This window comes from Hemicordylus capensis, chromosome 4, assembly GCF_027244095.1.
Source record: "Hemicordylus capensis ecotype Gifberg chromosome 4, rHemCap1.1.pri, whole genome shotgun sequence".
In the NCBI taxonomy this organism is placed as follows: domain Eukaryota; kingdom Metazoa; phylum Chordata; class Lepidosauria; order Squamata; family Cordylidae; genus Hemicordylus; species Hemicordylus capensis.
The window spans coordinates 293,023,368-293,037,631 of NC_069660.1; the positions used below are offsets into that span (position 1 = coordinate 293,023,368).

Below are 14,264 nucleotides of genomic sequence, written 5' to 3' on the forward strand. Positions count from 1 at the left end.
CTACAACTCCCATCGGCCCCAACTCTAATGGACAGCAGCCAAGAATTATGGGAGTTGTAGGCGGCTGAAGGGCTCAGGTTGGCTCAGCCTGTTCTGCGGTGGGCGAAACATTTTGAAACGTTTCACAAGGAACAAGACTTGCTGCGTTAGGAAGAGCCCGCGCACGCTCCTCTGACTTTCTGTACGGAGAAGGATGAACTGCTACCCAGTCGCAGTTATGTTAAAATCCTGGATTTCTTACTAGTAACAGTCTCCCGCTAATTGAGCAAAGTGTTGTGTTGGTTGTGCCCTCGAGACCGGGCGACCACAGAGCTATGTGGTTTTCTTGGTAGATTACAGGAGGGGCTCCCTTTAAAGTAGTGTTTCTTATATTTAATAGGGGAAGAATAACTGGCCCTAATCAGCCCCAGCAGAGCATCCCTCCAGTGACTTGTTTCTTTTTAGATTTTGAACTATCTTAACTATCTATTATATTGATTCTCCTGGGTGTGCCTTGGAGTTGGAATGTGCGTCCAGCGCCCAGCTGATTGGCTGGGCGGCTAACCGGCCTGATTGGCTGAGGGGCACCCAGGAGAATTGGTCACTGTGGCAGCAGGCAGGCCTGGGCCAGGGACAGCGCGCGAGGTCCTAGCCCAGCAGCGGAGGCAAGGCCCAGGAGAGGGGGAAGAAAGAGGGAGGCAGAAGCAGCAGTGGGAAGGAGAGGCGGCTAGGCTTGGAAGTGGAGACTGGAGCAGAGGGTGCGGGGAAGAGGTAACCGAAGCACCAAAGAGCGCACAGATGCTCTGTCCGGGGTCGGAGAGTTTACTTTATTCTTCACAACCTACACAGGGAAAAAATCGCACAGGGATTATGCTTCCGGTTGCAGGGTCCACTGAATGGCGACTTTCTGCCTTGCCCTCGTGCTCTTATCAGATACACCCCAGCGAAATGCGCTTTCACCATCCGAGCAATCCTATATAACGCGTACTAAGAAATAAACCCCACTGCGTTTAGTGAGGCTTACTCCTTCGTAACTGTGTTTTGAATTTCATCCTTAAATGTATACAGCTGAGTTCCCAAAATTAACAGAAAACCAGTGTAAAACAGTGGTTCTAAACGTGGGGCCAGATGTTGATGAACTACATCTCCCAGCATCCCCAGTCACAATAAAATGTGACTGGGAACGCCGGCTGTTGTAGTTCATTAACATCTGGCAGACCCTTCGTTAAGAACCACTAGCGTAAAGGCTGCACTCCTATCATGCATGCTTTCTTGGAGAGAAACCGCATGAAACTCAATGGAACCCACTTTGGAATTAACGTGCAATTCGTTGCGATATAAGGCTTGTTCTTTCTCTATGAGCATACGAGTAGAAGTAGCCAAGAAGACGAGGCTCTCACCACCAGTCGTTGGACTACAGCGCCCATCACCCCGTGCCGCAATTCAGCGTGGTTGATAAGCGTTGCAGCTCCCAGACATGGGAACAGTCTATCATAGCCAGAGGAAAAGACAGAAAGGGATTGTGGGAGACGTAGTTTCAGCACGAGGAATGCGAAGCAAGCTAGACGCGCACAGGGGGACAAGAGAACAGAGCGCTTTGGGAACCGTAGTTTCGTTGAGGCAAGCAGGAGTTGGAGATTTGCAGAGGAAGACTACGTTTCCCAAGTACCTCTGCGCGAGTGGGGCAGCGATCTGCGTTTTTCTCCACCTTCTTTCCTTGGGTTAAGCCTTGGGCGCCCGGGGAGACGGCGACTGTGTTGTTGAGATTTCGGCTCTGGTCTGGGTAGCCTCGCAGGAAGAGGAGAAGGGGAAGGAAGAAGCAGACCGGCAGGTAACGCGTCTGTGGAGGGGGGCTGATAAGTGCGGGATTCCACTCCTCCCCGGGTAGGGTTGGGGCTCCTGCCTTTCTGTGCTTGTCTGCCTAGTGAATGCGCCAGTGAGGATGGAAGCGTGGCTGGGTTCACTTTCCTCATTCCTTTGAATGTGCAGTTGATAGCCACCCAGAGTGGTCAGGGAAGTGTGTGTGTCACCACTGAAATTGCTGGTGACGGCCATTCACGCTTGTGGGGCTAGGTCACTTACGTTTGTACAATCAACACCTTTAAACCTAGTATTCGTGCAACCTGCATACACAACATTGGAGGCTGGTGTAGGGTTGCCAGCCCGCTAGGGTTGGCCTGGAGTCCCCAAGAATGGAGTATGCCTCTCCAGGGGACTGTTGAAAGTAACCCCGGAGATTTTGTTGGCTTGATATTGGTGGGAAATATGAGGGCGGTGGTGTCTCCGGCAATAGCTTCAGCTGGAGTTGGTAAACTTCTGCCAAGGAAAATGGCAGTGAAAACAATTGTGGGCCTGCATCCAGGCTAGTGCAAGGATGTGGCGCAAAGAAGTGAGCATCTGTTCTAGTCTATTTCATGCACCAGTGGAAGATTGTGCTATCTTGCATGTGCCCTGTGATTGCAGAGCCATGCAGCCAGGCAGCCCTCACCCCCCAAGCTTCTTCAGGGTGTACAACTTCTCTTATTGCACGAACACAGCAGTAGTCTGGGGGATGTGTGTTTTCATGTGTTTCTCTCCAAGCAGAAGGTTCCAAGTTCCCTCCCTGGCTTCTCCAAGATAGGACAAGATTTTTTTAATAGGACAAGATTTTTTAATTGAACCAGCAAACTACCAAAGCATACAGTATGTTACCAAAGCACAATTATATACAAAGTGGTTGTTTGTACATGATATATCTGCAAAGACTTACACACAAGGATTTGGAAACCCCCAAGGTTATGAAGTATATGCAGGTAGTACTGTAACTCGGGGGTGGGGGATTTCAAGGCACATCAGGTAATCGGGGGTGGGGGGTGGATGGGTTTCGTCCGACGTCCATTTCCACAATTTGTCCCATTGCTGTTTAGAAGAGATACTCTTGTCTTTTTGCACATAACCATACAAACTTTTCCAGAAGAGATTTACTGTCTCATCTGCGTGAACCTCTTGGTCGCGTCTTCCCTCCCTATTCCTATGCAGGAGCATTGCATAAATGACATACAGGTTTACTAACCTGATTACGAGAAGGGGAACGTTCCAGTTCCCTAGTATGAGGGCACCCGTTCCGTCCCGTTTCCTTGAAGGTTTTTTTTGGGACCTCGAAAGGAGGTTCTATCGCTCAAACCCGAGGTTAGTTCTTCCCAAGTCTGTTTTTCCAAATCAGGCCACTCTAATAGCTTGCTTACTCCCTACCACACTCTTTTGGTGACCACATACTCTTTTAAGAAATGTGAGTGGGTTTCCCTGAATGTTTTGCCTAGCTCACTAGCTTTCTGTTTGCAGGTGATTTTAGGGCACTCTTGCTGGTCCTCTGGGAGCTATGGCTTAGCCACATTAAGTGGTAGTACTTGATGGTATAAGCACCACCTTGTTTCCCATAAATGGAAAGGGACTTTTCCCATAAATGGAAAGGGTTGCAACAAGTACTGTGAAGTGTGGTGTTTGTAGCGTTTATGTTCTAAATCAGGTTTTAAGAAACCCACTTCTAGAATCTCTCCATAAATTGTTTTCCTTAGCTGCTTAACTGAGGAGGATCCTTTAAATAGATCCGGTTCAACCTTCCATTTTTTAAGTGTGAATAACAAATCTCTCAAGTAGTCCGGGTGTTCTCTTTTTAATACTTGTGTGATATTACCATTGAAAGATCCTTTCCCCCACCATGCTATGCCCCATGCTGACTTGCGCCAACACAGAGCGAAAAGCGAGACCCAGGTTTTTTGCAGGAGGTTGGACATATCATGGACATTCACGAAAATCCAGTTTTCAAAATTGTAGGACATGAATTCAGTTACAAAATAGGGTTGCAGGGCTGAGAGAGATTCTTGCCTGCAACCTTGAAGAAGCCACTACCAATCTGTGTGAAGACAATATTGAGCTAGATAGACCATTGGTCTGACTCAGTATATGGCAGCTTGCTATGTTCCTATATGTTCCTAATACATACATTATTTATCTGTACCACCAAAATCTACCCCTGTAGGCTAGAAATGTCTCTGAGCAGCTTACATATAACAAAACAATGCAAATATAAGTGTTAAAACTGAACAGAGAAACAGGTAAGAATGCCAGCATAACATTGCAAAAGTGTTAATAGCCTAGGTGATGCAAATAAAAATGCTTTCACCTGTTACCTAAAATAATATTCCGAAACAATCTGGAAACTGCAGCTCGTGCAAAATGCGGCAGCTAGGGTTTTATCTGGAGCTGCCCGGTGGGAGCACATCACACCCACTTTGAAAGAGCTGCACTGGCTACCAGTTTGTTTCCAGGTCCAATTCAGGGTGCTGGTTTTGACCTTTAAAGCCCTTAACAGTTTGGGCCCGGGATACATGAGAGACTGCTTGCTCCCAAGCGTTGCTGCCCGCTTGACGAGGTTATCTGAGGAGGCTCTGCTCCGGGTGCCGACAATGAGGGAGACTCAGTTGTTGTGCACGCGGGATAGGGCCTTCTCTGTTGCTGCCCCCAGACTTTGGCTATTCACTCTTCGGTCTCCATCACAGCTTTTAGAAAGCATGTTAAATCGTGGCTTTTTACCCAGGCTTTTATATGATTGCCTCTGCTGCTGCTCTTTGTATTTTGTACTGTTTTATGCTTATGTTTTAAATTTTTAATCAGATTTTATATTTTTTTAGCTTAATAAATTAGGATAACACCAGCCATATATCCCTGGACTTAAACACATAAAGGGTGGATGACACTTGCACATCTTTAGACCTCCCTGTTTATGGAACAGAGGAAGTTGTCTTATACCGAGACAGACCATTGGTCCATCTAGCTTAGTATTGTCTGCACCAGGGCTGCACAGCTTTGGTCCTCCACTGTTTTTTGCACTACAAGTCCCATCATTTCCAGCTACAGTAGCCAGTAGGCAGATATGATGTGAGTTGTGGTCCAACATCTGCAGGAGGGCCAAAAAAATCTGTAGCCCTGGTCTACACTGACTGGCAGAAGCTCTCCAAGGGTTCCGATTGGAATCTTTCCCTACCCTATCTGGAAATGCCAGGGAGTGAACATGGGCCCTTGTGCATGCAAAGCAAGTGCTTTGATTACTGAGCAATTGATGCTCATGAAGAACGTATGAAGCTGCCTTAGAATGAGTCCATTCCATTGGTCCATGGAATTCGGTATTGTCTGCACTGTCTGGCAGTGGCTTCTCCAGGTCTTCAGGCAGGAATCTCTCTCAGTCCTCCCCGGGAATTCCAGGGATTGAACCTGGGACCTTCTGCAAGCAAAGCAGATGTTCAGATCACTGCGCTTCAGCCCCAGCCCCATTAGAAACATTATGTGTTTCTAGGAAATGTGATCTTCCAGATAAAAGTGTAGGACTGCCCTGGCTTCCAAGCTGCTGTTTTGTTATTGAGAAAGGAATGGATTCTTCTTTACTCATCTTGTGCTGTGCTCCTTGATGCTGATAAATAAAACTGATACATAAAAACATGTATCCGAGCCATGTAGTAACCAGTGTTCCCTCTAACAGGGATTCCCAGATGTTGTTGACCACAACTCCCAGAATCCCCAAGCAAAAACCACTGCAACTCGGGACTCTGGGAGTTGTAGTCAACAACATCTGGGAATCCCTGTTAGAGAGAACACTGGTAATAACTATGTAGGTTATTCTGGTATTTTAGCTGGAATTTAAAACTTTAACAAATTGTCTATTTTTGTATGCTTTCAAATGTTGTTGTTCTGTGTGAATTAATCAAATATGATGTTTCAAAACTAACCTGCCGTGTTTGTGTTAATAACCACACCCCCACCCCACTCCCACACAAACATGCTTGATTCTCTAGAACTTCTTTAATCACTGCAAAAATGACTGTTATCCCAAAATCTTAGTTCTCCCCAAAATTGTGAATAATCCTTTAGAATGCTTCCGAACATCTTATGTGTTCTAGTGTCTGGAATGTATGTTATCAAAATATGAATCACTGGGAATCATGCCTGGTGAGAATTCAAGCTTCCTGCCCTCCTGTCTTTTAACGATTTGCAGAGTTATTCTGCAGCCAGCCTCCATGGCCACATGTCCTTCTCAGCATCTCGAGCCTAGCTTCTTCTAACAAATAACTCCTTTCTTCCTCACAACAGCTCTCTTGGTCCCACCCACCTGGTGTGCTGATTGTCTGAACCCTGAAGTTTACCAGCCTATCAGTCAAGACATGGTTCACTTCCTGTTCACTCTTTATGGGGAGGGGAGGCTGATCACTACAGAGGATTACACTTTTGGTCATAAACATGTATAAAACATAAATGTTTGTGTCAAGCACTAGTCTTCTTCCCTTGTCCTGTCTTACACTGTATGCTTACAGCTGCACAGAAAGTATTACTGTTCAAAAGAATATTTTTTTTAAAACACCCTTCGTAATAACTGTCTCAAAATTCCTGGGATACTATGGTTGTTTAAAATTATAATTTTTCCCTTTCTTACAGCAGTGGTGCTGAAAGAACTGTTCCTTGCTAAAACTGGTGAGAAATCTGTTTGACAGCAGCATTGTGTATGTGTCTTTTTTTAAAAGTAAGTTTCTAGATCTCATGATTTTTGACAACATTTCAAACACGCAACTTTGACTCTGCTCTGTTAATTTTTCCCTTGCATACAGTACTCTGTGCATCTTTATATATCCCTATACAAATGAATGTGTGAATGCATTAATGTATGCCTGAATGTGGTGTCTCTTGATTTGATTTGAATTCATTTGAGTTCCATGATTTCTGGAGGCTGACTTTCAAGGACTGTGTCCTGTCCCAGGACTAAAATGGCACTGCATTATGGGCTTTACACAAGAAGTGTCTGTATGTTATTTAAAAACAAACAAACAAAAACAGCCATGGGAGCAATGCAGATCAAGACCATAAATTCTTAGCAGGGAGTTGACACTTCCCCCCACCATTTCCCCACCAAAAATTGGTTCCCCCACCCCCCAAAAAAGAAAGATAGAAAGAAAAAGAAAGATACTGCCAAAGAAATAGATAATGGGTGATCTCATCACAGACCTGCCATGTCGCATCTAATTGGGCTCTGATTCATGCTAGAAAATATTACATTGTAATGAATATTCAATTTCTTCCTCCTTATCTTTTGCTTTGTGGAAACGTGACAATTAATACATCTCCGAATATAATGTATTTTTCATCTGATGTGACCACTGTTCCCTCTAACAGGGATTCCCAGATGTTGTTGACTACAACTCCCATAATCCCCAGCCAAATGGCACTGCTGCTGGGGATGCTGGGAGTTATAGTCAACAACATCTGGGACTCCCTGTTAGAGGGAACAGTGGATGTGACATGTGTCTTTTACATTATTGTTACCATGAAGTATAAAGATATGTTTATATGTAGAATGTCTGTATGTGGAATTGATTCCTTTAGAAATATAAAAAGTCAAATGCAAAAATAGAACATCAATAAAATAATTTCCAAATCTGACAAAAACTTAGAAACCAGGATCTAAGGTTACTAGGTTCCAATCCTACGTGTGCTGCCCTAGGAGAAAGTCTCATTGAACTAAGTGGGATTTCTGCATAAATGTGACTAGGATCAGTGCCAGCTAAAACTATATGGAACAAAGATTTGCATTTATAAATTGATATGAATGAGTAAAGGCTAGTAAACAGTCATTGCATATGACCTCACTGGGCTGGCCCAACAGTCATTGTTTATGGCTCTTGAGTACACAACAGATGTTGTGTTTTCATTGACATCTTTGTCAGATGGAAGAATAGCTTTCTTTTGAACTCATGTGCAAAACATTAGAAAATCTGAAAGCAGGACTGTGCAGCTTGTGACCCACCAAACAAAATGCAGTCCACCAGCTACGTATTGTAGCCTGCCAATGGCTTGACCACATCTCGAATTTCAGAGTCCCAGGTTGGCAGCAGAACCAGGAGGTCTGTCAACCTCCTGGCAAGCCACAATTCATGGCTGATGGGCCACTTTCAACTTACCACAGTTTTCAGCTTCCACACCTGGCTCGCAGTGAAAATTTAAATGTGTCTTGTGGCAAAAATATTGTATTTTCTTTTCTTTTTAAGTACATCCAGTATACAGATATAGGCTTGGAAAAATGAATAAAGATGTACAAATGAGAGCAACTATTAACCAAAAGCTAATCGAAACAGGAGAACGAGAACGGTATGTAGGCTTTATTGTCTATTGTAATTGTATGAAAGATGGCCAGTGTAACGTAGTGGGTAGATTGGTGGTTTCGAACTGGACAGAAAAGGTTCACTGAGCCAGTCGCATATCTTGCTGCCTAACCTACCTCACAGAGTTGTTTGTGAAGATAATGCAGCTGGGGGAAGACCCTTCTTTGCTGCTCTGAGCTCAGTGCAAGAGAAAAGGTGTAATAAATCAGTATATATGAACACTGAAGCCCATTCCTTGATTAAAACAAATGGCTCTAGAGCAGGACTGCATGACAGCCCTCATGCAAATGTTGGACTACAACTCCCATAATACCTAACTGTTGGCCACTGTGGCGGTGGATGATGGGAGTTGTAGTCCGAAAACTGTGGGGTGCGGCAAATTTGTTCAACCCTGCTCTAGTAGGTCAGGTGAAGAGTCTGACCCAGAGGAGAACAATGATGTGCAGAAGTTCTACATGCAAATCAATATGCTTTAATGGTTGTGTACCGCCAATGGATTTTCTGTAGCAGCTGACAGATATTAGTGGAAAGCAAGGCTTTCTGCTTGTTGCTGGATATTACTATTTATTAAATTTATATTTCACACAATTTGAGAACACTCAGGGAAGCAACCGGGATAATTCTCAAGTCTGTGTTGAGGATCAGGATGTGTCTTGGCCTAAACCCTGTGCAACTAATTTTTAATTTTCTTCCCCCTATCTTGACTTAAGTCAGGCTCTACAGGCAATTTGCAATGGATAAATTCTGGTTTTTGTTTTGAGTCTGGTGTATTAAACGGCGATCGTTTTTCACATCCCAATGACTAGAGTTTGGACACTGCAGATTCCAAACTTGAAACATATGCATTTGTTTGTATTAATTTCCTTGCTGTGTTGTAGCTTTATTTTAATAAATTAAAATACATTTCTACAGGAATTCTAGAGAATCCTGAAGCTTTCAGAAGAGAGCGTAAGAGAAAATCAAGATCAGTTTAACTCGGTGCATTCTTGTCTAGCAAATCTCTAATTACATGTCTTTTTACAGCCTTAAAGAACTTCTGAGAGCCAAATTAATTGAATGTGGTTGGAAAGACCAGCTGAAAGCACACTGTAAAGGTAATTGTCACTTGATCTCATGACTACAAACAAATGGACTGAGGTAAATCATGCATGTAATGCTTGCATAGTGAATACCAATATCTTTATTTTATTGATTGACAGATCAAAAATTAGTTGTCTACATGAAGCCCATTCATGTCATGTAGTCTGACATCATTCATGTCATATAGTCTGACACAACTTCAGATTTAGTAATAGCAATAGCAATAGCAATAGCACTTACATTTATATACCGCTCTATAGCCGGAGCTCTCTAAGCGGTTTACAATGATTTTAGCATATTGCCCCCAACATTCTGGGTACTCATTTTACCGACCTCGGAAGGATGGAAGGCTGAGTCAACCTTGAGCCCCTGGTCAGGATTGAACTTGTAACCTTCTGGTTATAGGGCGGCAGTTTTACCACTGTGCCACCAGGGGCTCTTAGTTTAGTTTCTTTCAGAACCAGATTCTCAATTTTTCCAATAGAATAAAATAGATGAAACAATTTTCTGACAAATAAGAATGAAAAGGTACTAAGAAATTCCATATAGAAATGTTTTGTTCTTTCTCTCTGTAGTCATACCCTTGAAACTCCCAAGTATGAGGCATCTAACTTCCTAAATTGATAATATTTTATGTTGACTTTAATACAGTTTTGAATGAAGTTCCTACTTTTATTCTTTAGTAGCACTAAATATTAAATAAGTGCAACATTATTACCATATCCAGTGACAGCATATGGTAGCTAATTTAGTATATTCTTCCTCTAAATTTCCTCTGCATAGTCACAGTGCAGACATAATGTTTCCTGATCTCTCAATGAAATTTACAAGCTGAAGGAGTGCTCTAGGTCCCTCTGGGGATGGGGGGTATCCTAACTCAGTGTTTCTTAACGTTTTTGGAGTCATGGACCGGTACATTCTTCATGTGCAGTTTCCCAGACCAGCAGTTAGTATAGGGGTCACCCCCCCCATCCCAACCCCAGGCCCCTAAAAACAATTTTGGGTCAGTGGGGGCCACCACCGGGAGCTCTTGGGAGCTCATTTCCAGGCACTCCTCATTGCTGGATAAAGTTCATCTAAGCTAAATTAATGTTATCCAGCAACTAGGGCTGCCTGCCTAGAAATGAACTCTGGAGAGCTCACCCAGGCTCCGTGGATCCCAGGCCTCGCCCCTCTATATGTGATGGACCAGTACCCTCATGGACCAGTACCCAACAGCTCACGGACTGGCACTGGTGCGCGGACCAGTGGTTGAGAAACACTGTCCTAACCTATATACAACTTGCAACATGGAAATATGCAACTAATACTGCACTACGTGTGCTAAGTTCTGTTGTCTTGGACAGGTCTGTCTTTTTCTGACTTGTAAAAAATGTATGTGGTTCTCTTGACCTTGTTTAGAAGTCATCAAAGAGAAAGGACTAGAGCATGTCACCGTTGATGATTTAGTGGCAGAAATCACTCCCAAAGGCAGAGGTAAGGGAAATAACAGTATTTTGAAATAGAGAAGACATAAACCCACGTAATGTATGTAATCTTACCCATATGCAGGGCTGCAGAAATCCACTAGTCTTTGATGAGTCAAAAGTGATGCCTAATGAGTGAAAAAAGTCCTGATGAGCAATGTACCAACATAGTTTGATGAGTAAAATATTTTGTCTGGCTGATAAACTGAGCCAACATTTCTTCACCCTTGCCCATGTGCATGCAACATTTCTTCACATTTTACTCAAGCCTTTTGTATACAGGAGAATGCATACAGTTTGACTGTTATAAACAAGATATGAAGGACCATTGCTTTGATCTGTGTACTAAAATTTGCTCATGAATCCTTAATATCATAGCAAATCACTGGAAGTCATAGCATCATAGCATTAAAAAGACTTTTGTTCTATCAGACATAAACATATCAAGCAAACGAAACAAAAATCTCCCCATGAATTTAAGCATGGTTAGAAATGTGGAGCTGAATTTCTAAATTTCTTTCCATATAAAGCTTTGAATGTATTTAAATGTAACACCTAAACCACATTAAATCTGCATTGATCCCCGCCTTCATCAAATATTTTGAGTTCAGCTACTTGTGAAACTTTGATACAGTGTGGGAAATTTGGTAGGATCTTCTTACTACATATATAGTAATGTATACTATAAATTACTATAGAATTTTGATTTGATAATTTTCTGAGAGAAGAGTCATGCAAATATTATGCAAATAAAAAAATTCATGGGAAATTTCCCAGAGAAGTCACATCTCTGATCATAGTGGCCATGATTTAGTTCTTGTCATGGACAATTAGTCACACATGACAGATGCACATCCAGTTGTTGGCATCAAAAGATGCATCTAGCCAGTTCAGTGATTCCCATATTAGTATTACAATGCAGATAGGGCTAAGCATGCAGATGTGCATTTGCACCAGCTGCACATGTAGAGAGTTGTTTCTCTGTGGATTTCCTGTGCTGGATCAGGCCAACCATTGAATAGAGCATATAATTTTCCTCCAAAAGGACATCAAGATGAGTCACAGAAATACAAACATTAATTAAAATACATGTTTTAAAACCCTAATATCAAATAGATTCATCAGAAGCAGTAGATAACATTGAAATGGATCTGAGCTGTCAGTGACTGACCAGGAGAGAGATCTTGGAGTCGTGGTGGGTAGCTCATGGAAAGTGTTGACTCGGCATGTGGCAGCTGTGAAAAAGGCCAATTCCATGCTAGGGATCATTAGGAAGAGGATTGAAAATAAAAATGTGAATACTACAATGCCCTTATACAGATCTATGGTGAGGCCTTATTTGGAGGACTGCATACAGTTCTGGTCACCATACCTTAAGAAGGGCATTGTAGAACTGGAAAAGGTGCAGAAGAGGGCAAACAAGATGACCAGGGGCTGGGAGCACCTTCCTTATGAGGCAAGGCTACAGCATCTGGGGCTTTTTAGTTTGGAAAAGAGGTGACTATGGGGAGACATGATTGAGGTGTATAAAATGATGCATGGAGTAGAGAGAGTGGACAGAGATAAATTTTTCTCTCTCTCTCACAACGCTAGAACCAGGAGTCATCCCATGAAACTGAAGGCTGAGAAATTGAGGACCAACAAAAAGTACATTTTTCACACAGTGCATAATCAATCTATGGAATTCTTTGCCATGGGAGTTTGGATGGTATTAGAAGGGCCTTAGACCAAATCATGGCAGACAGGCTACTAGTCTATCAATGGCAACTACTCTGGTAGCTATAGGACAACTCCAGCCTCAGAGGCAAGATGCCTCTCAGTACCAGTTGCAGGGGAGCAACAGCAAGAGAGAGGGCATGCCCTCACCTCTTGCCTGTGGGCTTCTCATAGGCAGCCGGTGGGCCACTGCGTGGAACAGGGTGATGGACTAGATAGGCCTTGGGCCTGATCCAGCCGAGCTGTTTTTATGTTCTTAACTTAATCCCAGGGATCTCAAATTGCAGCCTCTAGTTCCTGTTGGACTACAACTCCCATCCTCCCCAGTCACAATCGCTAATAGCCAGGGATGATGAGAGTTGTAGGCCAACATCTGCAGGAGGACCTCTGTTTGAGACCTCTGGTCTAGCCTGAGGCTTGGCAGACCAGGCTATACCAGGCTTGCTTGGGGAAGATTTCAGAAGTGTGGTGCCACTTCTGGTTAGCTGGAGGGAGTCTACCATCCATTCAGCATGCCTACTAGTTTGGACACACACACTGCTGTCCTAGGTTTTGCAGGCCCAGACAGTCAGAAAGATAGGCATGCAGTTCCTAGTGGGCCACTGTGCTTGCTTTTTATTACATTTATATCCCATTTTCTTCAGTGAAGCTCAAGGCAGCATGCATAGGTTTCCTAGGCGGCTTCCTCTGCAGGCGCTGACTAGACACAGACCTGCCTAGCTTTGCTTCCACCAGGTTGCAGCATCGTGTGACTTTGGAACATGTCCTGGGCTGCGTGTGGCTTTTTGGCCAAATCTCTTGTCCTGCGTTCAGTGTGGTCGTGGAACAGAGAAATTTTTAAATGGACTCTCTAATATGAAACAAGAAGCACTGTATTTAACTGTTATAAATTGAAATTGGTATAAGCCATATGGCATTATTTGTAATGTATCACATCTCCTCTCCCCATCCACCCCTACCATCTCTTTGTGTTTCAGCCTTGGTACCTGACAGTGTAAAAAAAGAACTTCTACAAAGAATACGAACATTCCTTGCCCAGCATGCCAGCCTTTGATTCTTCCATTGAATTTTACCATGTCAAGTGAATTGTGCTGGAAACTGGAAAAAAAACATTTTCCCATGCTTTAGGTTTAAGGTTCAACTTTTTTTTTTAATGTTTAGTTACTGGAACTGTACTTTGCTACACTGAATTGTGCATCTTGATATTTTAATAAAAAAAACTAACAACCTTATGTGTGTATGTCAGAAAGAAATTACCTTTCTTGCCATTAAAATGATGGTGTGCGGCTTGACACAATTTGCGTGCGTGGACATCTTTCATGTTGCACCTTGGCTATTATTGGATCTTCAGGCTAAATGTCTCTGGAAGTGTACCATGATAATGGTAACCATAGAACCCATGGTACGTTAAGCACTTATCTTAATTGCAAAACAGTACAGTGGTAGAGCAAAAAGAAGGAATGATGCTCATGTGATATTGTGGTTATTCAGCTATGGATAATTCCTGTTCAATGCTGCTTGTTGTTGCAGCCTTTTATTAATATCCTCCTTACCCTTTTGCATGTATTGTGAGTATAAGCTTAAAAGGCATCACTCATTTATATAGAACAACATGAGGGATAGTGAGTTGTCATGGCAATTGAAGCCAGATTCTGTGATTTTCAATACAATTTTCTATACAGTTCATGCTTGCTTGAAAATAATGTTTTGTGCCTTGAAACTCCTTCCTCTGCTGTTCATAGTCTGTGCCATCAGAGGAAGGTAGGCACAAAGAATAAGAACAAGACACCAAGATGCTAAAAGTAGTATGTTTGTATCAGTAAGGTACCCTACTCCTGTT

The 14,264-nt window shown here is 43.0% G+C and overlaps 1 protein-coding gene across 9 annotated transcripts; it reads left to right on the forward strand.

The window, feature by feature from the left end:
• Window positions 1–594: 594 nt before the first annotated feature.
• Window positions 595–13,721, forward strand: ENY2 (ENY2 transcription and export complex 2 subunit). Of its 9 annotated transcripts, none has more exons than XM_053250335.1 (6): window positions 595–750; window positions 6,445–6,509; window positions 8,049–8,148; window positions 9,186–9,256; window positions 10,644–10,718; window positions 13,402–13,721. In XM_053250335.1, the coding sequence occupies exons 3-6, from the start codon at window positions 8,081–8,083 to the stop codon at window positions 13,476–13,478; spliced, it is 291 nt and encodes a 96-aa protein (XP_053106310.1). In that variant the 5' UTR covers window positions 595–750; window positions 6,445–6,509; window positions 8,049–8,080; the 3' UTR covers window positions 13,479–13,721. The 9 variants fall into 9 exon arrangements, with proteins under 9 accessions (XP_053106310.1, XP_053106309.1, XP_053106303.1 ...); XM_053250334.1 differs by having other exon boundaries at window positions 596–750; window positions 6,445–6,480; XM_053250328.1 differs by having other exon boundaries at window positions 598–750; window positions 6,445–6,529.
• The last annotated feature ends 543 nt before the right edge of the window (window positions 13,722–14,264 follow it).